We start from the raw sequence: 25,667 nt of genomic DNA, 5'->3' as shown, positions 1-25,667 counted from the left end.
TGATACTGAGACTCTGATGATCATCGAGGCCCCAGGATCACCAATTCCAGTCCCCACAGGGACTGGCAAACAATAGCCAAGATCACAGTATTCTTATGGAAGCATTTATTGATCGCCTTCCAGCTGGATCATATTTAATCTCACCAGTCATCCATGAAGTATTAATGTCATCTCTACTGATAGGGAAACTGAGGCACAAAGTGACAGAATAGTGTAACCTGGTGCCATGCTGCTGGGGAGGAAGAGGTAAAAGGATTTGAATCCAAGTCGCCCTCTTCTGTAGTGGTGTGTGAGAGCCAGAAAGCTCCCCTCAGATAGAAACACCCATTGCACTTCCCATCCAGCCCATGTCCTACAGAAATGTCTCCTCAGTTTTTTTTTTATTATTATTTTAAAAAAATTAATCTGGGCGGTGGTAGCACAGGCCTTTAATCCCAGCACTGTGGAGGCAGAGGCAGGCAGACTCTGGACATCAGGCTTGGCAGCAAGCACTTTCACCCTCTGAGCCAACTTGCAACCCCATCTCTTCTGATTTTATTTTATTTTTAGACAGAGTCTCATTGTGTAGCCCAGACTGGCCTGGAACTTGCTATGTAGACCAGGCTGGCTTCAAACGCAGAGAGAACCACCTGCCTCCCAAGTGCCAAGATTAAAATCTTGTGCCAGCGTGGTTGACTCTCCTGGTTTTTAAAGAGAAACTCACTTGGGGATGTGATAGGAACATTTCAGGTTTGGGAAATGCTGCCCTTGTCACACAATCCCAGCGACGTCCCAGCCAGGTGTCTTGGTGAACACCTGTGGTCCCTGCATTTGAGAGACTGAGACAGGAGAATCACAAGCTTGAGGCTGGCCTGGGCTATGTAATATTAGCTTATCACTTCTCCCCTGAGACTGTTGGGCATGTTTCCTTCACAGTAGATGCTCAATAGGTGTTCACTGAATGATTTCTGGTGCTGGACCATTAGAGCATATTAATTTGCTGGAGCACAAGGATAAGCGTTTAAACAGAACCAAAGTGTTTCTCTCTATATAAGTAGGCTATGAGGCTTCCAGAGTTTGGCCCGGAGTTTCTCCAGGAGTTTCAAGCAATGAAAGAGGGCACTTCACCCCCTCTCTGATCTCATTGGCTAGAATATCAGCTCAAGGGAGCCTGGGGAATGTATTCTGTTAAACTATGAAGTCTGGACATAGAGAGTGGGTTATCCAACTGTGGGTGGGAGAAGAAAAGAAAATGTCTTTTGGGGCTGGGTGTGACATAGTGGCCTTTGATCTCAGCTCTGGAGTGTAGAGGCAGGTAGATCTCTGTGCTCTTGAAACCCGCCTGGTTAGCAACGAGCTCTAGGTCAGCTAGGGCTACATAGTGAGACCCCATCCCAAATAATAAAAATAAAGTAAAATGAGTATTGTAAGTGGATTGTGGAGGGGGAGGAAGTCAGGGCGGAAGACCTGGGAGTTAAGGAAGTCATGCAGAGGAGAGCCAGGCTGGGCACTATGAATATGGACTGATAGGTTCCCATGTCCCCAGGACATGGAGCTGGCTGAGCGTCTCAACGCTAGCCTGGCCTTCTTCCTCAGCGACCTCCTATCCATAGCAGACCGAGGCTACATCTTCAGCCTGGTACGAGCTCACTACAAGCAGGTAGGTGTGCATGGTGGAGGGTGTGGGGGTGTGGCGGATGTCGTCATGTGACCCAGGGATGCTGATGTCCCCCCCGCCCCCCCCCGGCATCTCCCCCGACTTGCAGGTGGCTACTCGGCTGCAGTCTGCCCCCAACCCTGCCGCACTGCTGACCCTTCGAATGGACTTCACCCGCATCCTGTGTAGCCACGAACACTATGTGACCCTTAACCTCCCCTGCTGCCCCCTGTCGCCCCCAGCCTCCCCCTCCCCCTCAGTGTCCTCCACTACTTCCCAGGTAGGCGGGCCTCCCTCCCCCCTCACCTTAAGTGGTTCACCTTCTACCCATCCTCTACATCTCTGTTCACTTCCTTGTGGTCCACTGCCCTGGCACACCCTTGACCTTTGACTTTTCACATGTGAGTCCTCACCCATGACTTCTCAGAGCTGAGTCCCAAATCCAGTTCTTGGACTTGTGTTCAGTCTGCTGTTTCTCAGGTCTTTGAGTTTGGACTCCAGACTCTACCACCTCATGGATGGGTTATCCCTGGCCTCTCACCTCTGACCTTTAAAGTTTTATTTATTTTTATTTTACGTGTATGACTATGCACCACATGTATGCCTGGTACCCGTGGAGGCCTAGAAGGCGGCACTGGGTCCCCTGGAACTGGCATTACAAATGGTTGTGAACCACCATGTGGGTGCTGGGAAATGAACCCAGGTCTTCTGGAAGAACAGCCAGTGCTCTCAACTGCTGAGCCATCTCTCCAGCTCCTCTGATCTTTAACCCTGTGCCCACTGAGTACTATTGCATTGATATTGTCATCATACAATACCTGAGCAAAAAAAGTATCATGATGACACTTTCTTGGGAGATATTTTTAATTTAAATTTTTATTTGCTTTGTGGGGAAGCACATATATGCTGCGATGATAGTGTAGTACTCAGAGAACAACTTGCAGGAGTCAGTTCTCTCTGTCCACCATGCGGGGAATCAAACTTGGGTGGTTAAGCTTGGTGGAGTGCACCTTTCCTGACTGAGCCCTCTTCCCGGCCCCTCCTGAAGCACTTTCAGGAGGGGAAAGTGGGAAATATCCAGATTTAGGGTCTGTGGGTTCACCTTTCCCATTCCCAACCAGTCATCTCCAGCTCTTCATGCTAACTTCAGTTACTGTCATAGTGATCATGGTGGTGACCTTATACCTCTGACCCTTGACCCTGGGCATCCACCATCCCATCTGCAGAGCTCCACCTTCTCCAGCCAGGCCCCTGACCCTAAGGTGACCAGCATGTTTGAGCTAAGTGGGCCTTTTAGGCAGCAACATTTCCTGTCTGGACTCCTGCTGACAGAGCTGGCCCTCGCCCTGGAGCCAGAAGCTGAAGGGTGAGCATGGGGTCAGGGTATGGCCAGAGCAGAGTGACAGGAGCCAGGAGCCATGTCTGCACCGTGCTGAGCACTCTGTCATTCCACAGGGCATCTGTTTTGCACAAGAAGGCCATTAGCGCCGTACATAGCCTGCTGTGCAGCCACGATGTTGACCCCCGCTACACAGAGACTACTGTGAAGGCCAAGGTGGCAGAGCTGTACCTGCCCCTGCTCTCCCTTGCAAGGGACACACTGCCACGGCTGCATGGCTTTGCCGGTCAGAGGGCTGGGGAAGATGGGTTTCATGGGCTGTGGGGTGGGAGAGTCAGAGATGGGGGCAGGCTGATCAGGCTGATGAGCCTGAGGGTGAGTAGTACAGGGCCAGGCTCTCCACCTGGAAAGTGAGAACTGTGGAGCACATGTGGAGAACCATGCTATTGTTACCAGCCCATGTCCAGAGGCCCTCTGAGAGAAAGGGGAGCGCTCAGTGGGCAATTGGCAGGTGAGAGAAGGGGGACCTCATGCTCCTGCCCTTGGTCACTCATCTACTCTTAGCTGCAAGCGGTCCTGCATGGCATTCAGGAACAATCTAGGGTGCTAGTCTCTTGGATGTGGGCAGGGCCTGTAGACTCATGCCTTCCATGAGTACGGGGAAATCTCAGCTCTTCCCATTTTCCCACCTCCTTTCCTCTCTTCTGGGACTCCAGTGACTCACATTAGAGTGTTGCTTTGTGTAACATGTCTGCTGCTTTCCCGTGCTTTCTGTTCTCTCTGTGCATCTGTCTTTGAGTTCCCTGTGTGTCAATCAACTCCATCTGTTTAGTTCTTGGGTTTTTTTTTTCTGTGTGGGTGTGTGTACACCTGCATATGAGTGAGTGTGTGTGCACACATGCCTGTGAGTTTGAGTGTGTGTATACACATATATGTATATACCTATGTGTGTGTGTGTGTATGTGTGCATGTACACATGCATGTGGAGGCCAAAGCTTGACATCAAGAATCAGGCTTGATCACTCTTGTACTTCGTCCACTGAGGCAGGACATCTTCAGTCAGACTTGGAGCTTGCTGACAGAGCTCGTCTCACTAGCCAGCTTGCTCTGGATCCCAGGTCTGCAGCTTCTCAGGCTGGAACCACAAACGTGTTGCCATGTACATTGATAAGAGTGCTGGGCCCCTTAAACTCCAGTCCTCATGCACGCGTGGCAAATGCGTGGCCACCTAGTCATCTCCCAGCCTAATTCTTAATGTCAGACACTGTATCCTTTAACTTTTAAAATATCCTATTTGATTTAATTTTTTCATACATTTTAATTTTATTTATTTTTGTCATCTTTTATATTGTTTCATGTGTAGGAATGTTTGTCTGGGTGTAGGTATGTGTACCGTGTGTATGTATGTATGTATGTATGTATGTATGTATGTATGTATGTATGTATATATATCTGGCCCACAGAGGCTAGAGGATGTCAGAACCCTGGAATTTGAGTTATATACAGTTGTGAATTGCTATGTGAGTGCTGGGAATTGAACCTGAGTCCTTTGGAAGAGCAGCCAGTGCTGTTTTATTTACTTGTTTATTTATTTTGGTTTTTGAGACCACTCTTTATGTAGTCCTGGCTGTCCAGGAACTTGCCATTTAGACCAGATCTTGAACTCAGAGATCCTCCTGCCTCTGCCTCCCGAAGGCTGGGATTAAAGGCATGCGCTACCATGTCCAGCAGCAGCCAGTGCTCTTAACCACTGAGCCATATCTCCAGCTCCCTATTTTTATTTTTTTATTTGTTTTCTGTGTATGTTAGTAGACATACATGAACATATGGAAGTCAGAGGACAATATGTGAGACAGTTCTCTCCTTTCAGTACATGGTCCTGGAGATCAAACGTGGGTTCTCAGACACAGCATCTCACTGGTTTTATTCTGGAATTCTTCATCTTTGACTCATTTTTGTCCTTCTCTGGCTTTTATTGCTAACGGACATTTACTCTTCTCTGTGTCTGCTTTGAATGTCTTGGTCACTTGCCATATTTTCCTGTCTTGCCACTTGTCTTATAATTTTGTGTTGTCTTTGGAGATTGTGTATGAGAACCACAGTCCAGAGCAGTGTTGTCTTCTCCAGGGAGGTGCTCCTTTTAGTGTCTGGGAAGATAGTAGCTCTGACCACCTTCATCAAGCTGGGACCACACCCAGCTGGGTGTGGCTGGAATTTTACTTAGGTCCAGTCTACCATGGCTGGCACACACCATGTATGCAACCCAGTGTTCAGGAGGCTGAGACACACACTGACCGAGCTGTGGCCCAATCCTCAAGTTATGTGTCCAAGTGTTAACTATAAAGCTGTGGCTAGAGTAGCCATATTTTAAGTACAAAGATTAAATTTGAGCAATAGGCAACTATTGACCTGACCTGGTCAGAGGTGGCTGAAGTCAGAGAATACTGGAAATTTGTAATGAAAGCAAATTCTGTAGACTATTAGGCTGGCCTCGAACTCAGAGATATTTTTGCCTCTGCCTCTTGAGTGCTCCTCCTGGCTAAAGCAAGGTGCTTACCAATGCCCCTTTCTTCTCATCTCCTATTCTGCCCCTAGAGGGTTCAGGGCAGCGATCAAGACTGGCTTCCATGCTGGACTCAGACACAGAAGGTGAAGGTGACATTGGAGGCACCATCAACCCATCAGTGGCCATGGCCATTGCTGGGGGGCCTCTGGCTCCTGGCTCTCGCACCAGCATTTCCCAGGGACCTTCAACAGTAAGTCTGAGGCTCATCCCCATAGAGCCTTTCATGTTGTTGGCTGGGGATGAGGCTCAGTTGGTAGAGTGCTTGCGTCCAGCATCCATGAGGCGGCACCACATAAGCTGCGTGTAGTGGTGAGAACCTCTGATCTAAGCCCTAGGGAGGTAGAGGCAGGAGAATCAAAAGCTCAGACTGTGTTGTAAGTTTGACACTAGCCTGTGTTTCCAGCAAAACAAAAAGGATGTCATGTCATGAGGTACAGTTGGCCACAGTTCACCTTGTATAAGGAAAGTAAAATTGATTCTACGCCCTCTCTGCACCCAGGCAGCTCGCTCAGGCTGTCCCCTCTCTGCTGAATCCAGCCGGACTTTGTTGGTGTGTGTGCTGTGGGTCTTGAAAAATGCAGAGCCAGCCCTTCTGCAGCGCTGGGCTGCCGACCTGGCCCTGCCCCAGCTGGGACGCCTCCTGGACCTCCTCTACCTCTGTCTGGCTGCCTTTGAGTACAAGGTGTGAGGGGCTGGGTGAGGTGGGTGGGAAGGGGTACACTGCCTGTGCATGGGCTTCTAGGGACTGAGGATGAAAGGTAGACTGTGTCTGTCCTCAGCTTTGGAGTCAGGCGACACATGACTTCATGAATAGAATACTGCGCTGGGGGTGTGGTCAGACAGAGAGCTTGACTAGCATGGATAAGGTCTATCCATCCCCAGGATGAATGACAATGAGGAGGGTGGCACAGGAGGGAAGGTCACATAAACCTGTCATCCCAGGACTTGGGTGAAAGGGCAGATTCAAAAGGTTGAGATCATCCTTGGCTACATAGTGAGTTCAAGACCAGCTTGGACTATGTGAGGCTCTGTCTTTACAATGAGAAAGTTAGAGAGGAAAGGAAGGAGGAACGAGAAGGTGGAAAGCTGTCAGGAGTTTGGTAGCATGGTTTTTAGGTGGGGAAGGGAGGAGGAGGAGGGCGGGGAAGGGAGGAGGAGGATTTGGAGGTGGTGAGACTTTGGAGAGAGGGGCTGTGCTGTGTCTTCTGGCAGAGGGCCCTGATGATAGAGCTTGCCCTGAGCAGAAAGACAAGGTGACCTTGGGTCTTAGCAGAAGGAACACATCTCACCCCAGTTCTCTGCTTTCCCAGGGAAAGAAGGCATTTGAGCGGATCAACAGCCTCACATTCAAGAAGTCACTGGACATGAAAGCCCGGCTAGAGGAGGCCATCCTGGGCACCATCGGGGCGCGACAGGAGATGGTGCGGCGGAGTAGAGGTGAGTTGACGGTGGAGAGGTGGCGGGATGGTGCACAGCTGCAATGCCAGCACTCAGGAGACGGGGGAGGGAAGAGAGGAGGTCAAGGCCAGGCCTCGGCTATATATGAGACCTTGTCTCAGGAGAGGAAAACGAAAGTTCCTGTGTCACTGCTCTCTACGTGGGTGTATGTGATTCCCATCTGCCCCCACTGCTCATTTGGGTCTAGTGGTGGTGTCTGCTGGGCAAGTTTTGTCTTTACGTGTGTCACTTTGCATAATCCTACATAAATGTCTCCCTGAATGTGTATGTTTCCCTGTGCTTACATGTCTTTCCCTCTCCATATACCTATGGACATACATTTGTGCATGGCAGAGAGAAGTCCATTTGGAAACCAAGAGAATGTTCGATGGCGTAAGAGTGTCACACACTGGAGACAGACCTCAGACCGTGTGGACAAGTAGGTTTCAAAGATGAATCTCTCTCTCTCATGACCATGAAAAGCTGCCTGAGGCAGGCCATTTTAAAACAGAAGTGTTTTCTTATGGGCTGTAGTTGTGTATGCCTGTAATCTCAGTATAAACAGTGAGTTCAAGGCCATACGGTGAACCCTATCTCAAAAACAAAACAAAACAAAACAAAAAACACAAAAACCAGAGACCAACCTTAATCCCTTCTTAGGGCTCACTCCTAATAACCAAAAACTGTCTATTTAGTCCCTACCTCTTTTTTATCTCTTTAAGTGGGTCTAGGGATCAAACCCTAGATCTCACCAGTGTTACGCTCCAGCTGCTAACCTACTGGGGAATTCTAGGCAGGGGCTCTACCAGGAAGCCACACCATGCCCCTGCTCTCCATCTTGTAACAAGCTGAGGACCAACCTTCCAACACAAGAACTTTTGGGAACACACTAAGATCATGACATGTAGAAAAGGAATTTCCTTGGTTTAGACCAATTTCTAGAGAGCATCTCCTTCCAAGGACAGCCAAGGGTGGCAGAAGCCTCTGCTGTGTCACATGGTCTGACTCCAAGTGACCTCACAAGGTCTCCCCTGCTCTCCAGGCCCAAGGATGAAATGGAGCATGAAGCCCTGGTGGATGGAAATCTGGCTACAGAGGCCAGCCTTGTGGTTCTGGACATGCTGGAGATCATTGTGCAGGTATGACTTGATCCAGTGTCTGTCCAGAACTCTCACTCCTTCATGGTGGTCCAGGATCTCTGACCCCACAATCCCTCAGCTGCCCAGATGGTTATAGGTAACCATCCTTATCTCTTAACCCCTGAATTTCTAATCCCCTCCATGAAGACGGTGATGCTGTCGGAGGCCCGTGAGAGCATCCTGGGTGCCGTGCTGAAAGTCGTTCTGTACAGTCTAGGCAGCGCCCAGAGTGCCCTCTTCCTGCAGCACGGCCTAGCCACCCAGCGAGCACTGGTTTCCAAGGTGAGTATTCCTAAACAGCAGCCACTATTTATAGAGATAGTAATAGCTCATATATTAAGCACCTACTGTGTGCTGGGCAATTTCATGGATACCACAACTGCATTTCTGAACTGAGGAATAAACCTGGAATGGTGGCTGTCACCTGTCTGTCATCCCAACTCTTGGGAAGTAGAGACAAGAGAATTAGAAGTTCCAGGTCATCTTTGGCAAGATAGTAAGTTCAAGGCCAGCCCAGACTGCCTAGGATACTGTTTCAAAAAAAGAACAACCAAAAAAATGTCTTCCAAAAATATAAATAGCTGTGCAGAGTTAATACATACCTGTCATCCCAGCTTTAGGAGGTAGACACAGGAAATCCTTTGCTCACATCAGAATGGACTGAACAGTATCTTTCTGGGGTCCTGGGGGCAGTTCCCGGAGCTGCTTTTCGAGGAAGATACGGAGCTTTGTGCTGACCTCTGCCTGAGGCTTCTGCGACACTGTGGCAGCCGCATCAGTTCCATTCGCACGCACGCCAGCGCCTCGCTCTACCTGCTTATGCGCCAGAACTTCGAGATTGGCCATGTATGGGAGGCCAGGTCCAGGGCTCCAACTGGGGGTAGCATTTCCATAGGACAGAGGGGTGATCAGCAAGTATCATCTAGTTGTCAGGCCAGGGGGAGGGGTCAGAGTGTGGGAAGTGTGGGACAGACAGGTGGGTGGGGAGTGGTAACCCATATGGCAACTGTCAAGACAGCAGGGTTAAGGGACCCTGGTATGGGTTGCTGGGGACCTGAGGCTCTCAGGGCAACACTGGCTGCCTCCCTGTTCCATCAGAACTTTGCCCGTGTGAAGATGCTGGTGACCATGTCCCTGTCATCCCTTGTGGGGACAGCTCAGAACTTCAGTGAAGAGCACTTGAGAAGGTCCCTCAAGACCATCCTGACCTACGCAGAGGAGGACATAGGGCTGAGGGACAGCACCTTCGCTGAGCAGGTGATGCCTCTGGTTCCCCTCCTCCCACTGTGGACAACGTGTAGGTTTGCCCCTGTGTCTTTTTGGTTTATTTGTTTTTGGTATTTATATTTGAACTTTGGTGTAATGAGACACAGTCTCACTCTATATCCCAGGATGGCCTCAAACTCACAGCCATCTTCCTGCCTCTGCTACCTGAGTGCTGGGATTATATGCTTGATCCACCAAGACAAGCCTTTTGTTCTGTTTTTTGAGATAAGTTTTCTCCCTCCCCATCTCTCTTCTCCTCCCTCCCCTCGTCTAGAAGGCCTAGATCTCATTATGTAGCTGAGGCTGGCCTTGAACCCCGGCCCTCCTGCCCCTGCCTCCCATGTTCTGGGTAACTGGTATGCTCCACCACTCCAACTTCTCTGTCTTCTTTTGGATGTCTCAGCCTTAGCCTAGGCTGACCTGGAACTCATTATGTAGCCAGGCTGACTTTTGACTTGTGGCTGTGGTCCTGGCCCTGCCTCCCAGCACTGGGACTACAAGGTGTGCATGTGTACCTGTGTGCACACCTAGCCTGCCCTGCTTTCTCTTTCACCCTGCTCACTGTGTTTGTATGTGAGTGTGCATGTATGTGGGTGGAGGCCAGAGGTCAACAGGGGGATGTCTTTTCTCTCTCTCTCTCTCTCTCTCTCTCTCTCTCTCTCTCTCTTTCTCTCTCTCTCTCTCCACCTTATTTTGTTGTGGTGGTGGTTTTTTTGCAGGGACTTTTTTTTCAGATGGATTCCACTGGGTACCTCAGGCTGTCCTGGACCTTGCTATGTAGACCAGGCTAGCTTCAACCGAACACAGAGGGGCCTTCTCTGCCTCACAAGTGCTGGAGTTAAAGGCATGTGCCACCATGCACAATTGCCCCTTATTTTTATTTTTAGAGACAGTGTCTCACTGATTCAGCTACACAGGCCAGTCACAGATGCCGTCTCTGCCCCCACTCCCCCAACACAAGGGCTACAGTCAAGCATTACTATGCCTGGCTTTTTACCTGGGTGCTGGGGATCAAACTCAGGTCATTATGCTTGCACGGCAAGCATGTTACCCACTGAGCCATCTCCACAGCCTTCTCTCCCATCTTCATCCTGACCCCATTGCCCTTGCTGACCCCTGGACATTCACCTGCTCCAGGTTCAGGACCTCATGTTCAACCTGCACATGATCCTGACAGACACAGTGAAGATGAAGGAGCACCAGGAGGACCCCGAGATGCTCATGGACCTCATGTACAGGTGAGGAGGAGCGAGTGCCAGTAGACAAGTCAAAGGACGGGACAGACAGACAGGATACAGGATACATGTATGTCCGCTCTTCAGTACTAGAACACACACCCAAGATAATCATCTTACAAAGAGAAGAGGTTGGGCCAGCAAATTGGCTCAGATAGTAAAGGTGCCTGCTACCAAGACTGATGACTTGAGTTCGATCCCCAGGGCCCACATGGCTGCAGGAGAGAGCCAGTTCCCTCAGGTTGTCCTCAAACCTCCTCATGTGTCCTATGTAACACATGTGCCCTCCTCTCCACACACATATGACACACACATAGAAAATAAATGTACAAAAAGAGAGAGGGGAACGGTTTATTTTAGCTAATGGTTTTAGAGATTTTGTTGTATAGTCAGTGGGCCCCATAGCTCTGGGCTGTGAGAGGGCTCCACAGTGCAGCAGGGGCTTATGGCACACTGAAGCCACTCACCTTGTGGTGAGGAATCCAGGCAGACAAGAGGAAGAAACCAGGTCCCACAATAAGTAAAAGTGAAAAAGACAAGTAGTGGCCATGAATATAACTCATTTGGTAGACACCCCCCCCAAAACACACATGAGGCCCTGGGTCCCATCTCCAGCACCACTTACACTGGGTATAGTGGTGCATACTGTTGTCTGTTGCTGTGATAAACACCATGACCAAAAACAATTTGGGGAGAAAAGGGTTTATTTGGCTTCTGTCATTGAGGGAAGTCAGGGCAGGAAGCACGCAGAGGCCGTGGAGGAACACTGCTCACTGGCTTGCTCTCCATGGCTTGCTCAGACAGCTTCCTTATACAACCCAGGAACACCTGCCCAGAGGTGTCATTACCCAGAGTGGGATGAGCCATCAATCATTAATTAGTACCACACCCCACAGACGTGTCTACAGTCTAATCTGATGGACACATTCTCTCCATTCAAGTTCTTCCCAATGACCCCAGCTGTGCCAGGTTGACAAAAGGAACTAAGCAGGGGGCTGGAGAGATGGCTCAGCAGTTGAGAGTACTGACTGCTTTTCCAGAGGACCCAAGTTCAATTCCCAGCACCCACATGGCAGCTCACAACTGTCTATAACTCCAGGATCCAACACCCTCACACAGACATACGTACAGGCAAAATACCAATGCACATAAAATAAATAAATTATTAAAAATAAACCTAACCAGTGCAGGTGTCCAGCCTGGGCTACATGAGCCCCTGTGTCAACAAAACAACAAAAAATAAAAAAATAAATAAAAACATAGACACTTCATCCCCAGCACCTCATAAACTGGGCACGGTGGCACATACCTGTGATCCCAGCACTCAAGTGGCAGGAGGATCAAAAGTTCAAAGCCAGCCTCAGCTACATAGCAAGTTCTAGGCCATCCTGGGCCACCTGAGCCCCTGTCTCAAAATGAAAAAAAGAAAAGTGAGTTAGACAGGGTTATGAGGATGAGTAAAAGGATGAACAAGAGAGGGGCTGAGTGAGTGGGGCAGGCAATGGCCAAGCAATAAAGGGATGGTTAAAGGGACACACAGTAGGTGAGCATCGGGGCCAGACAAGCAGACAGGCAGTCATTACCCTGCTGTCCTGGACCCTAGGATTGCCCGGGGGTACCAAGGTTCTCCAGACCTGAGGTTGACATGGCTGCAGAACATGGCTGGCAAACATGCAGAGCTGGGCAACCATGCAGAGGCTGCCCAGTGCATGGTACATGCAGCTGCGCTGGTGGCTGAATACCTTGCCCTCCTCGAGGACAGTCGCCACCTGCCTGTGGGCTGTGTCTCCTTCCAGGTAAGGATCACTGGGAGGTAGAGGAAGACCCATTTGGGTTGACACTGGGCCTGACACCACCTCCTGCCCTCCCCAGAATGTCTCATCCAATGTGCTGGAGGAGTCTGCCATCTCTGATGACATCCTGTCTCCAGATGAGGAGGGCTTCTGCTCTGGGAAGAACTTCACAGAACTGGGTCTGGTGGGGCTGCTGGAGCAGGCGGCGGCCTACTTCACTATGGTGAGACCTAGGACAATGGTGTCAGACTGCTCACCAAATGATTTCCTGGCCAGGGATTTAGGAAGTCAGAAGCAGGAATGATAGTGCAGGCCTGTGAGCCCAGCATTTGGGATGCTGAGGCAGTAGGATTGGAATTTAAGGCTAGCATGAACTACAGAGCCATTTTTCTCCAAACAAAACAAAATTAGGGGGCTAGGGCTCTAGCATGCACAAAGCCCTGGGTTCCATCCCCAGCACCCCATAAACCAAGTATGATGACGCACGCCTATGATTCCAGCACTCAGTGGGTAGAGGCAGGAGGATCAGAAGTTCAAAGCCATCCTCTACTACATAGCAAGTTCTAAGCCATTCTGGGATATGGGAGTCCCTGAGTAAAGAAAGAAAGGGGTGGGAGGTCAAAACAAGAAAGGAAGGAAGGAAGGAAGGAAGGAAGGAAGGAAGGAAGAAAGAAAGAAAGAAAGAAAGAAAGAAAGAAAGAAAGAAAGAAAGAAAGAAAGAAAACTGGGGCTTTAGCTCCATGGCAGTGTTAGAATGCTTGCCTAGCATGAGTGAGTGAGGCCTCTGAGAGGAGGTGGGCTGGGGGACAGAAACCATTAATGTTAAGAATGTGGGGCTAGGAGGTGGCTCAGTTGGCCAAACATGAGTTTGGATCTCCAATAAAAAGCCAGGTATGATGGTAAAAGCCTATAGCCCAGAGTTGAGAGCAAATCTCAAGATTCTGAGGGCTTGATGGCCAGCTAGTCTACCTCAGATGATAAGCTCTAGGTTCAGTGAGAGACCCTGTTTCAGAAAATAAGGTGGAAAGCAACAGGGAAAAACTCCTGATACAAACCTCTGGCCTCCACGTGTGCACACACGTGTGTACACAGGCACATAAATCCCAGCAAAGGGCTAGGGTGTGGCTCAGTTGGGAGAGCGCTGGCCTAGCCTGCTTGAAGCCCTGGGCTCCATCCCTAGAACTGGATAAACCTAGCATGGTGGCACACACCTCTCATGCCAGCACTGGGAAGGCACAGGCAGGGTCAGAAGTTCAAGCCAATGTGGGCTCATGGGACCCACAACCTGCCTTTCTCTTCATGAAACCTCTCAATAGGCCTGCATTTATAATTTTATTAGTTCTAGAACTTTCAAGTGCACATAAAAGAAAGGGTTTTTGTTCCTGCTTGCTTTTTCCAGCCTTATTCTGGCTGTAATGCCAGCCTCCTCTGCTTGGGCCTTCCTGGACAGCTACTCTGTTCTCTGGTATGCTGTGTTACTCAACTCTGGGGTGAAAATAAAACCAGTTAAGACAGGAGCTGGGGGTCAGCGCAGGGGAGCAGTTTAGCCCTGTGAGGCTCTGAGTTCCATCCCAGCACTGTATCAACTGAGTGAGAGGCTGCACATCTGTTGTCCCAGCAACTTGGGAGGTGGGGGAGGGATGAGGGTTCAGGACCTCTTGAGGCTGAGCAGTGAGTTTGAAGTTAGCCTGGGTTACATGAGACCCTTTCTCAAACAAAAGAACAAAGGGGCTCATGGTGCGGCATAGTGGCAGAGCACTTGCCTAGAGAGCACAAGGCCCTGGGCTCCATCTCTAGCACAAAAATAATATAAAGTATCAAATCACTAAACGACACCAGCCCTGCATTTAAACAAGATTTGGAAGAGCCCTTTTCTTAATGAAATCTGGGAAGCTCTGGCTTCATGCAGATCCTTACTATTGGCCCTAAGCCCACCGTGTCTCCCAGCACCCTCACCTAGGAAAGCTTCTGTGGACACTCAGCACACTGGCCCTGTCCACGGGGCCTGCACACAGCACGGCAGTGCAGATTTCTCCCATGAAGATCTTAGGGTGGAATATCACTTAGTGGTGGAGCACGGCCTAGTAGCATGGGATGTTTGGTGATAGGACTATTTCCCAGAATGGACACACACCTATTTTATTTTCCCTTAAAAAATTATATTTATTTATTGGGGGTGGGGCACTTGGCGTGCTCTGGCTCACGTAGCCCAAGCATTCCTCAAACCCCTATTTAGTGGGGGAGGGCCTTGAACTTTTGATCCTTCTGCCTCCACCTCCAGGCCATCAGGCTTGCAGTAGTGGCCATCAGGCCTGGTTTGCATGCATATCCTCTTCCCCAATATACACAGCCTCCCCCATTGTCAACACCCCATGTGGGGTTGTATGTTGGTCCCAATCGATGAAGCTCCATTGACAGACACAACATTGTCCCCCACAGTCCAGAGTTCACAGCCAGAATTAGTCTGGGTTATATACATACTCTGCAGGCTTTAGCACGCTTGCAACAGCACAGAGCCCACTGTAGGATTGTCCAGAGAGACTGCTGCTGAGTCTCTGAATCTAAAACCATCAAGTCAGGAAAACCCGTTACCACTTCTCCTCTTCAGTAGTGATTGGGTAGAACCCAGGGCTTCATACATGCTGCCAAAACACTCTACACATTGAACTACATCCTACCTTTCTTTATTACATTTACTACAGCATTCCTGTGCATACGTGTGTGTGTGTGTGTGTGTGTGTGTGTGTGTGTGTGTGTGTGTGTGTGTGTGTGTGTGATGTGTGGTCAGAGGGCCTGGAGTCAGTTCTCTCTTTCTATTATGTGAATTCCAGGGATTGAACTCAAATCATCGGGCTTACTGGGAGGCGCCTATACCTACTGTTCTAGTTTGCTTTCTGTTGCTGTAGTGAACACCATGACCAAAAGCAACTTGGAGATGAAAGGGTTTGTTTCACCTTTCATTTCCAGGTAACAGTCCATCACTGAGGAAAGTCAGGAACCTGGAGGTAGAACTGAAGTATAGATGTGGGGTGCTGCTTACTGGCTTGCTCCTTCTTTGCCAGTTTTCTTATAGCACCCAGGGCCTCCTGCCCAGTGGGGCACTGCCTTCCACGTCAATCATTAATCAAGAAAGAGTCCCAAGGAGGCATTTTCTCAATCTTAGGTGCCTTCTTCTCAAGGTGCCTTAACTTGTGTCAAATTGACAGAAACAAAACAGCTAACCAGATTATGGGCTGAGCCATGTCAGTGACCCTTGTATTTTTGTGGTGGTTGTTGGTTTTGTGAAAGTATCTCAATATGTAACTCAAGCTGCCCTAGAACTTCTTTGTAGACCAGACTGGCCTCAAACTTGTATCTCCTCCTGGCTCTGCCTCTGAAGTACTAGAAGCACAGATGTATACCGCCATGCCTGGCATGGTTTTTGTTTTTTGTTTTGATCTCTGTACACATGCACACATGTGTATGCTGTGTGTGTGTGTGTGTGTGTGTGTGTGTGTGTGTGTGTGTGTGTGTGATGTACTTATGTGTGTGCAAGCATGCACATGCCACTGTAGACCTATATAGATCAGGAGACAGCATCTTGTGTTGACCCTTACCTACCTTGTCTGAGACACAGTCTCTTGACTGTTTCATATGGCAGGCTCTCTGGCCCCAAAGCTCCCAGGCCCAGTTTTGGGATTTGTTGTTTGGTTTTGGGGTTTTTTTGGGGGGGGGTTGTTTGGTTTGGGTTTTTTGTTTTGTTTTGTTTTGTTTTTGACAGGGTTTCTCTGCGTAACAGCCCTGTCCACCCTGGAAACTCTGTAGACCAGGCTGGCCTTGAACTCACAAAGATCTGCCTGCCTCTGCCTCCCGAGTGCTGGGATTAAAGCATTGCTGTTTTTAAAACAGCCTGGGCTGGTCTTGAACTCTCTCCTCCTGTACTTCCAGTGAGGCTATGACACTTATGCATCACAGCCCTTGCTGCCTAAGTGTCTCACTCTCCGTGGTTGAAGAGAGCCCCATCTGTCTGCTCTGTTTGGGCTCTGGTGTACTCAGCACAGGACTGGCTCTCCTGCCCCTGTGGGACCGGCTGTGCCATGCTGTGTTATTTTACCTAGAGTTCCTGGGAGAGGGGGGGTTGTTTGCTTGTTTTCTATTTTATTTTGTTTTGTCGTCGTTGGAAAAATGGAAGTTAAGTCTGGTTTTCTTTTAGTTTTGTGAGACAGGGTATCTTAGTTACTTTTCTATTGCTGTAAACAGACACCATGCCCAAGGCAGCTTATAAAAGAAAGAATTTAATTGGGGGCTGGCTTACAGTTTCAGAGAGTGAGTTCATGGCCATCATGGAGGGGAGCATGGCAGCAGCAGACAGGCAGGGCAGTGGAGCAGCAGTTGAGAACTCAGATCAGGAGAGACTGGAAAAGCCATGGGCTTTTGAAACATTAAAGCCCACCCCCAGTGACACACCTCCTCCAACAAGGCCAAACCTCCTAATCCTTCCAAAATAGTTCCACCAACTAGTGACCAAATAGTCAAATAAATGCATCTATGGGGACATTATCATGCAAGCCATCACACAAGTTCTCACTATGTGGCCTTGGTTGTTCTAGAACTCTACATGGAAACCATGCTGGCCTTGAACTCATAGAGATCCATCTGCCTCTACCTCCCCAGTACTGGGATTTTAGGTATGAGTCACAGTGCTTAGCCTTAAACTGAGTTTTCTCTGGAGATATGATTTGTATGTGTGTAGTGCTGGAAATAAACCCAGTCTTGCAGAAGCTAAGAGGTTACTCTACCCCTGAGCCACACCCCAAGTTCCTTACTAGGGAATTCTAGCCAGAAGCTCTAACACTGAGCCATACCCCCATATCCTCACTAGGAGATGCTAAGGAGGGGCTCTATCACTGTGGCATCCCCCAGCCCCTCACTGGGAGGTTCTGGTCAGCTCTCTAAGGTGAGACATGGCCCAGCCCTTCTAAAGGGATACCTATTTATTAAGACAAGGTCTCATTTATGTAGCCCTTGCCAGGTTGGAACTCACTTAATAGACCCAGCTGGCCTCAAACTCACAGAGATCCAACTGCCTCTGCTTCCAGGATGCTTTGGTCAAAGCCTGTGCCTCCAGGCCTGCCCCTAAATGGGCTTTTTCTTCTGTGTCATTGTTAATCACTTTACTGGTATCTTTGAAGAGACTGAGGGAGGAGGTCAAGTGTGGACAGAACCTGACTAAAGAACTCCAGCTGGGAGGAGGCACTTGAGCCTGGAGGTCTGGGGCATGGGGTCGGGTGGGATGATGTTGACAGTCTGGCCTTGGGAGACCTCTGTCACCTTCAGGCGTGGAAGGTGGAAACAGCAGTTTATGGGGCATGGCTCAGCTGGTAAAGAGTGTGCAAGTCCCACAAGAGAACTTGAATTCAGATCCCCCAAGAACTACATCTTATCAAAAGCCAGGTAGGGACTGGAGAGGTGGCTCGGCCTATGCTGCTGTTGCAGAGGACTGGAGTTCAGTTCCCAGCACCATGTTGGGCAGCTCACAACTGCCTGAAACTCTAGCTCCCAGGACTCTGGCTAAGAGCACCTGTACATACCCACACACAGCACCCACACATATCCATACTGAAGTAAATCAGCTGGGTGTCATGGCGTATACCTTTAATACCAGCACTTGGGACATAGAAGAAAATCAATCTCCATTTGAGTACAAGGTCACAGAGCACTCACATACATAAAATAAATAAATCTTTAAAAAAAAAATAAGCTGGGCAGCAGTGGTGCAGGACTGTAGCTCCAGCACTTGGGAGGCAGAAGCAAGTGGATCTCTGATTTTTGAAGCCAGCCAGGCTACATAAGGAGCTCTAGGCCAGCCAGGGCTACACAGTGAGACCTTGTGTCTTAGGGACAGAACACCACGACCAAAAGAGCAAGTTGGGGAGAAAAGGGTTTGTTTGACTTACTTACACTTCTAGGTCATAGTCTACCATTAGAGGAAGTCAGGACAGGAACTCAAGCAGGGCTGGTACCTGGAGGCAGGAGTTGATGCATGAAGGAGTGCTGCTTACTGGCTTGCTTCCCATGGCTTGCTCAGCCTGCTTTCTTGTAGAACCCAGGACCACCAGCCCATGAATAGAACCTCACACAGTGTGTTGGGCCCTCCACCACTGATCGCTAATTGAGAAAATGCCTAACATCTGGATCTCATGCAGGCATTTCCTCAGTGAGGCTCTGTCCTCTCTGATGACTCTAGCTTGTGTCAAGTTGACACAAAAAGCCATCCAGTACACCCTGTCTCAATATGAATCAGTCAGTCACCCTCTGTAGGGAGAGTAAAAGGGTAAAAGCCAAGCTTGGTAGTCTGTCCTATCACCCTAGCTCTGAGGAGGCGAGATGGGAAGACTCATGGGGCCCTCTGGTCAGCAGTTTAGCAGAGACCCTTTCTCAAAGCATATAGTGGAGGGTGATTGAAAAAGATATCCAGGGAAAGCTGGATATGGCAGTGCACAGTCATCCCAGCACTTGGGAGGTGGAGGCAAGAGGATCAGGAATTCATGGTCATCCTTAGCTACAAAATCAGCCTGTGCTTCCCAGGATCCCTTCAAAAAAAAAAAAAAAAAATCCAACAAAGCCAAAAAGCAAATTGGGGTCCGTTAGATGGCTCTGCAAGTGAGGGGCTCACCACACACACCCTTGGTGCTCCAGTTTATTCCTGGATGCTTTAATTTAAAAAAAAAAAAAAGATTGGGATTGGGGGCAAGCACAGGGGCCTGGGTTTGGTCCTCATCTCTAAAAAAAAGAGATTTATTAATGTGTATGAGTGTCTGCCTGAATGTATGTGTGGGCACCATCTGTGTGCCTGGTGCCTATGGACCTTAGAAGAGGGTGTCAGATCCCCTGGGACTGGCTATGAGCTGCTAAATGGGAGCAGGAACCAAACCCAGGTCCTCTGCAAGAGTAACCAGTGCTCTTAACCACTGAAGCCATCTCTCCAGACCTGATTTGTTTGTTTTGTTTAGACAGGGTTTTTCTGTGTATCCCTGACTGTCCTGGAACTTGCTCTGTAGACCAGACTGGCCTCAAACTCAGAGATCTACCTGCTTCTGCCTCACAAGTGCTGGGACTAAAGTCATGCACCACTGCTGTCCAGCTTTTTTTTTTTTTTTAAGATTTATTTATGTGTGTGAGTGCTCTATGGTCTTCATGCCAGAAGAGGGCATCAGATCCCACTATAGATGGTTGTTAGTCACCATGTGTATGCTGGGAATTGAACTCAGAACCTCTGGAATAGCAGTCAATGCTTTTAGCCACTGAGCCATCACTCCAGCACCTTGTGTTTTATTGTTATTTTATTTTTCTTGGTTTTTGAGACAGGGTTTCTTTGTGTAGCCCTGACTATCCTAAAACTAGCTCTGTAGAACAGGCTGGTCTTGAACTCACAGAGATCAGCCTGCCTCTGTTTTCAGAGTGCTGGGCTTAAAGGTGTGCTAGCTCTATTTTTTTTTTTAAACAAACTGTATTCAAGGTGGTGTAGAGCAAGTGTTTGCCTAGCATGCTCAGAAACCCTGGGCTTCATCCATAGCACTACCACAGCAAAAACTTCCTCTCTTACCTGCAAGGAGGAGCCAGTACAGATAGCCACAGCTTTTGGGCCTTGGTAAACGTTTGTGAGAAGAGGTGAAGACTGCAGTGGGGCCCTTTCTGGGATAGGAGTTGTCAAGGTGGTGAGTGGACAGGCTGGGATATGGACATAGCGGGTCTTGGGAAATCCTTACCTCACTTCTTCTGTTCTCCAGGGTGGTTTGTATGAAGCAGTGAATGAAGTCTACAAAAACCTCATCCCCATTCTCGAAGCCCACAGAGACTACAAGAAGCTGGCCGCGGTGCACGGGAAACTGCAGGAGGCCTTCACCAAGATAATGCACCAGGTGGGCCCAGGGTCCCTCCCAGCATAGGCTTGGTGCTAGGCCCTCTTAGAGCTCTTGCCAGGCCTGGATCTAGGACTCTGCGTCCCTCTCCTTGCCCCCCTTCCCTCTGGTAACCTTGCCTCCTCTTTTCCCACAGAGCTCTGGCTGGGAGGTGAGTCTGAGGGGACCATGATCCCTGGTGAACATTGGTCAGTGAACACTAGGGGGCAGCAGAACAGCATGCCACTCTCCGCAGGGGTCTGGGCCTAGTGGGTGATGACGCACAGCCCCCTAGTACTCCCTTCCCCCAAATGCCTCCCCCCAGTCTCAAGGGCAGCCTGTGAGTCACCCAGCTGGGAACTCTCCAGAGACACCCCTCCCTCGGGTAGGGCCAGCTCAGTTACCACCAGGGGTGGGGGTGGAGAAGAAGGGGACTATCTCTTTCCCTCTGTCTCATCCCTTTCCTCTGCCCCTCACCAGCTCTGTCTTAGGGTTCCCTCGCACTCTCTCCATCTCAGTCTCCCCAACGCACAGCTTTGCAGAGGATCACTGCTCCTCATCTCTTGTTAAGGGCTCATGCCCCCCCCACCCCCCCAATCCTTCCTCCTTTCTATTTTTAGGCATCTCTCAGTTGAGGGAGAATTTTCTGGCCAAAGATGGCAGGAACCCAGAGCCTGGCAGGCTGGGTGGAGGCCAGTGGGGTGGGTAGGTCCCCGCCTTCCCTGCATCCTTGGTCTCCCTAACCCTCCAGAGAATGATTCTCATAAGGTGGTACAACCAGGACCCTGGGAGGGGGTAACTCTAAACTGTGACCTTTGATCTCTCCAATGACTGTGTCTCTCTGTCCACCATCCCTCCATCCCTGTTTCTGGCCTCACCATGTCTGCCCCACCCTGTCTGGATCTGCACTGGTGAGTGAATTTGAAATGACCCCACCTCCTCCCCCAAGGGTTAGGGAATGGTTTCTCTGGGTAAAGGGGCTTCCTTCCACATTTAGGGCTAGGGACACAGAGAAGAATGTCCTATAACTAGAGCCCAGCATCCCAGGACAGGAGGCAGCCCAGAGTGTCCCTTAGTCACTCAGACACTAGGGCATCTGCTGGGCCTGGGTCCCATGGGTACTGAGGTACAGTTGTAAGCAACACAGCCCCTCGTTTGGTATTAGAATGTAGGTGATGGGACTGACAGAGGCAGCAGAAACTCAAGTTTATGTTAAACAAGGAAGTTGACAGAAGACTCAGAACAAAGGGCAGGGGAAGCCTGCCTGCTGCCTGCCTGCGGGTGCTCAGACAACAGAGATGGGAGGATAGACAGGTCAGGAGTAGCCTGGGCAACTTATTAATACTGTCTGTCTCAAAGGTAAAAAAATAAGCCGGGTGATGGTGACATATGTCCATAATCCCTTCACTGGGGAGGCAGAGGCAGACAGATATCTGAATTTGAGGCCAGCCTGGACTACAGAGGGAGTTCCAGGTCAGTAGGGTTATGTAGAGAGAGACATTGTCTCAAATAAATAGATAGATAGATAGATAGATAGATAGATAGATAATTTTTAAGAAGAAAATGACACCAGGCAGTGGTGGTGCACGCCTTTAATCCCAGCACTTGGAAGGCATAGGCAGATGGATATCTGTGAGTGTGAGGCCAGCCTGGTCTACAGAACAGTCTCCAAAGTTACACAGAGAAACCCTATATTGAAGGAAAAAAAGAGAGAGAGAGAAAGAAAATGACTGGGAGCTTAACTCAACCATAGAGCCCCAACCTAGAATCTTCCATTGGATAACTGGAATAGTTCAGCCATGAAGTGCTTACCTAGCTTGTGGGTGGCTCTGGGCTCAGTCATCAATACATATACACAAAATGATGGTGACCATGTCTTGGTGTGATCTGGGTCCCCTGGCATGCTAGTCTATCTCACAGTTTCCAAGATCTTCAGACAGGCTCCTGAGATTCTCAGGATTCCCCATTCCCATCTTGTCTTCTACATCCCACCCTGAGTGTGGTGGGGGTGGAGGGCACCTGCACAGGTGCCTCCTTGCCAACACCACTGGCTTCCCTCAGACCAGCGTGTATTTGGGACATATTTCCGAGTGGGCTTCTATGGTGCACGATTTGGTGACCTGGATGAACAAGAGTTTGTGTACAAGGAACCATCAATCACAAAGCTGGCAGAGATCTCACACCGACTGGAGGCACGTCCTGGAACTGGGAGGTGGGACAGGCCATGTGGGTTATAGTGGGGGCTGCCCCAGTGGGGGCCCGAGTCAACCCCGTGTCTCTAGGAATTCTATACGGAGAGGTTCGGGGACGATGTGGTAGAGATCATCAAAGATTCTAACCCAGTGGACAAGTCCAAGCTGGACCCACAGAAGGTGGGTCCCCTGACCATCTCCCTAAGATCCTATATTGAAGGAGTTTGCAAATACTGTGAGGAGGGGGGCTGGGGCAAGTCCTGTTTCTCAGGGGATTCCTGTACATCCAGAATCGGGGAGATCTGGGGCTCTAGATTCAAAACCTTCAAGCCTAGAGGGACCAGGGCCTCCGGCTGGAGCTGTAGGGCCAGGTGGTCCCCGGCTGCTCCCAGCTTCATGCATGACCTTGTGTCCCAGGCCTATATCCAGATAACCTATGTGGAGCCCCACTTTGACACCTACGAGCTCAAGGACCGGGTGACCTACTTCGACCGCAACTACGGGCTGCGGGCCTTCCTCTTCTGCACACCGTTCACACCAGATGGGCGAGCGCATGGGGGGCTGGTAGAACAGCACAAACGCAAGACCCTGCTGAGCACGGAGCACGCCTTTCCCTACATCAAGACACGCATCCGCGTGTGCCACCGTGAGGAGGTGAGACCCCAGACCTGGAAAGGGGAGATAGGGGCACTCAATACCCTCAATAGGTCCAGGGAGGAAAAGGTGGAGGAACTTCAGGACGTGGAGAGGAAAGGGTAGAGGAACCCCACTGACAGTGAATTTTAGGAAGAGATAGGGTTTGGGAAATAGCAGAATTGGGTTTGGGAACTATAAGGACCCCAGGCTGTAGACTGTAGATGCAAGCCTCTACCACCAGGTCTGAGAGATCTGGAAATCTGAGTCCCCAGACTCAAGGGCAGATGGAGTGAGAACCAGACTGAAGTCCCAGCTGAGACAAGATCCACCTAAGGGAACACAAATCCTCAGTAGTATTCATGGCCTGGGACCCCCACCCCCACCCCACCTTCCCAGTTCCAGCTTCCTTGGGCTGGCTTGGAATAGGACATGGCAGGCCCCAGCAGATGCACCCCACACAGGCACACATATCCATATGTACACGCCCTCATCCCACAGACGGTGTTGACACCAGTGGAGGTGGCCATTGAGGACATGCAGAAGAAGACACGGGAGCTGGCCTTTGCCACTGAGCAGGACCCTCCAGATGCCAAGATGCTACAGATGGTTCTGCAGGGCTCGGTGGGACCCACTGTGAACCAGGCATGGCTGGCATTTCTTGGGGGATGCCGGCTACCTTGGGCTTCCAGGTGCCATTCAGACCCTCATGAATCTTCTCACCCAATAGGGTCCCTTAGAAGTGGCCCAGGTATTTTTGGCAGAGATCCCAGAGGATCCCAAACTCTTCCGACATCACAACAAATTACGGCTCTGCTTCAAGGATTTCTGCAAGAAGTACGCTGGTTATTATAACCCTGCCACCTCCCTCCCTGCTATACCCAGCCTGACTCCCTGCTATACCCAGCCTGACTCCCTGCTATACCCAGCCTGACTCCCTGCTATACCCAGCCTGACTGCCTGACTGCCATTCCCAGCCTGACTCCATGTAAATACTAGTCTTGACTTCCCTGCTACACTAGGCTGACTCCCTATTTAAATTCACAGGCCCCATAGTGGGCCTTTGCATGCTTGTCCCCACACCCCACATTCAGCCTCTGTTCTTGCTCTCTCTTGAGTGCCAGCCCCCAAGCAGTATCCTCCTGACCCCTCAGGTGTGAGGATGCACTGAGAAAGAACAAGGCCTTGATTGGGCCAGACCAGAAGGAATACCACCGGGAACTGGAGCGCCACTACAGTCGCCTCCGGGAGGCTCTGCAGCCTCTGCTTACCCAGCGCCTGCCCCAGCTGCTGGCACCAAGCTCCAGCAGCCTCAGGTGCCCGCTGTGGAGGCTGTCATGAACATGAACACGAACACACATGCATGTGCACATACACAGCACAGTCCGTGTCTGGAGGGTTGTGTGACTTTATCTATTCTGTTTTTCTGTTATCACATTTGATTTAGTGGATGGGGCATCTATACGCCACAGTATATATGTGAGGTCAGTTCTCTTCTACATGTGGGTACCAGGGATTGAGATCAGGTCAGTAGGCTTGGTAGTAAGTGCCTTGGCCCACTGAACCATCTTTCATACTCTCAGGCGCTTCTGTGGTGGAGATTGACTCTTAGGACTTTACACGCTAGGTTAATGCCCTACAACTGAACCACATCCCCAGCCTTCATTTAGCTGTCTGAGCATCTTTCCCCACCTATAAAATAGACATTATCCCAACCCCCTGTGGTGGGTTCTGATCGGGGAGAGCAAGATGGCTAATTAGCTACAGGTTATTGCAGCCGCGCTTGAATACCTGAGTTTGAATCCCCAGAAAGCACACGGTGGAAAGAAAACTGACTCTAGCAAGCTGTCTTCTGATGTCTACATTTGCACACACATAGCACAGAAGTAAATGTGATTTATATTAAAAGGGAAATCCTTTGATTGGATCAGGGTAGACAGGAGAGAGTCTAAACATATTCTTGGAAGGGTTGCATGATGACAGGTGAGGAGGATGGGGAGGACTGTGGAGCTGGGGATCCTGTGGCTAACCTGCCTTCTGCCCCCAGGAACTCCCTGAACAGATCTAGCTTCCGGAAGGCTGAACTCTGACCCCACAGGACTGAAAGCCACACCAGAAGACCAGCACCCACACCTCAGCTGTCTGTGCCTTCCTGGAGTCACTCCTGCCCTCTCATCCACGGGTGACCACAACATCTTTGGGGCTGGGCCCTCCATCCCTCTGTCTGCACTGATGTATCCTAGGTTTTGTTTTGTTTGTTTGTTTTTAATTTAAAATAAGTTTTATATGCAACCTGTGTGGTGTGGTGACAACTGACACAGTTTCTGCCCTGGGGAGCTGACACTCAGTTGAAGAAGAGAACACACAATGAAACATGTCCATGGGAAAGAGTGTTGTGTGTATGTGTATGTGTGTTTGTGTATGTGCACGTAATGGGGGTTTGCATGCACAAATGTGTGATATATGTGTATTCCTCAGTCTCTCTCCACGTTTTGTGTAGCCCAGGCTGGCCTTGAACTCACAAAGTGTGTCACTGTGTTTGGCTTCTCTT

At 49.9% G+C, this 25,667-nt stretch overlaps 1 protein-coding gene across 2 annotated transcripts in view; it reads left to right on the top strand.

Moving 5' to 3' along the window:
- The window catches only part of Dock6 (dedicator of cytokinesis 6), a 42,387-nt gene extending 16,979 nt beyond the window's left edge, over window positions 1-25,408 (top strand). The window contains exons 18-41 of one of the 2 annotated variants that reach the window (XM_035443522.1): window positions 1,526-1,639; window positions 1,746-1,916; window positions 2,863-3,002; window positions 3,092-3,261; window positions 5,571-5,731; window positions 6,041-6,223; window positions 6,852-6,978; window positions 7,333-7,417; window positions 8,021-8,117; window positions 8,265-8,399; window positions 8,811-8,963; window positions 9,216-9,374; window positions 10,521-10,621; window positions 12,222-12,414; window positions 12,491-12,634; window positions 20,181-20,312; window positions 20,449-20,463; window positions 22,358-22,483; window positions 22,574-22,663; window positions 22,901-23,137; window positions 23,618-23,761; window positions 23,847-23,953; window positions 24,271-24,432; window positions 25,164-25,408. In XM_035443522.1, coding sequence (XP_035299413.1) covers window positions 1,526-1,639; window positions 1,746-1,916; window positions 2,863-3,002; window positions 3,092-3,261; window positions 5,571-5,731; window positions 6,041-6,223; window positions 6,852-6,978; window positions 7,333-7,417; window positions 8,021-8,117; window positions 8,265-8,399; window positions 8,811-8,963; window positions 9,216-9,374; window positions 10,521-10,621; window positions 12,222-12,414; window positions 12,491-12,634; window positions 20,181-20,312; window positions 20,449-20,463; window positions 22,358-22,483; window positions 22,574-22,663; window positions 22,901-23,137; window positions 23,618-23,761; window positions 23,847-23,953; window positions 24,271-24,432; window positions 25,164-25,206 — 3,189 coding nt within the window. In that variant the 3' untranslated portion in view covers window positions 25,207-25,408. The remainder of the gene's footprint in view (window positions 1-1,525; window positions 1,640-1,745; window positions 1,917-2,862; window positions 3,003-3,091; window positions 3,262-5,570; window positions 5,732-6,040; window positions 6,224-6,851; window positions 6,979-7,332; window positions 7,418-8,020; window positions 8,118-8,264; window positions 8,400-8,810; window positions 8,964-9,215; window positions 9,375-10,520; window positions 10,622-12,221; window positions 12,415-12,490; window positions 12,635-20,180; window positions 20,313-20,448; window positions 20,464-22,357; window positions 22,484-22,573; window positions 22,664-22,900; window positions 23,138-23,617; window positions 23,762-23,846; window positions 23,954-24,270; window positions 24,433-25,163) is intronic. The other variant, XM_035443523.1, reaches the window with a different exon arrangement.
- Window positions 25,409-25,667: the final 259 nt, after the last annotated feature.

Source organism: Cricetulus griseus, chromosome 4 (genome assembly GCF_003668045.3).
Source record: "Cricetulus griseus strain 17A/GY chromosome 4, alternate assembly CriGri-PICRH-1.0, whole genome shotgun sequence".
In the NCBI taxonomy this organism is placed as follows: Eukaryota; Metazoa; Chordata; class Mammalia; order Rodentia; family Cricetidae; genus Cricetulus; species Cricetulus griseus.
Note: the sequence above shows the minus strand (reverse complement) of the source record. Positions and strands in the feature narration are given on the sequence as shown.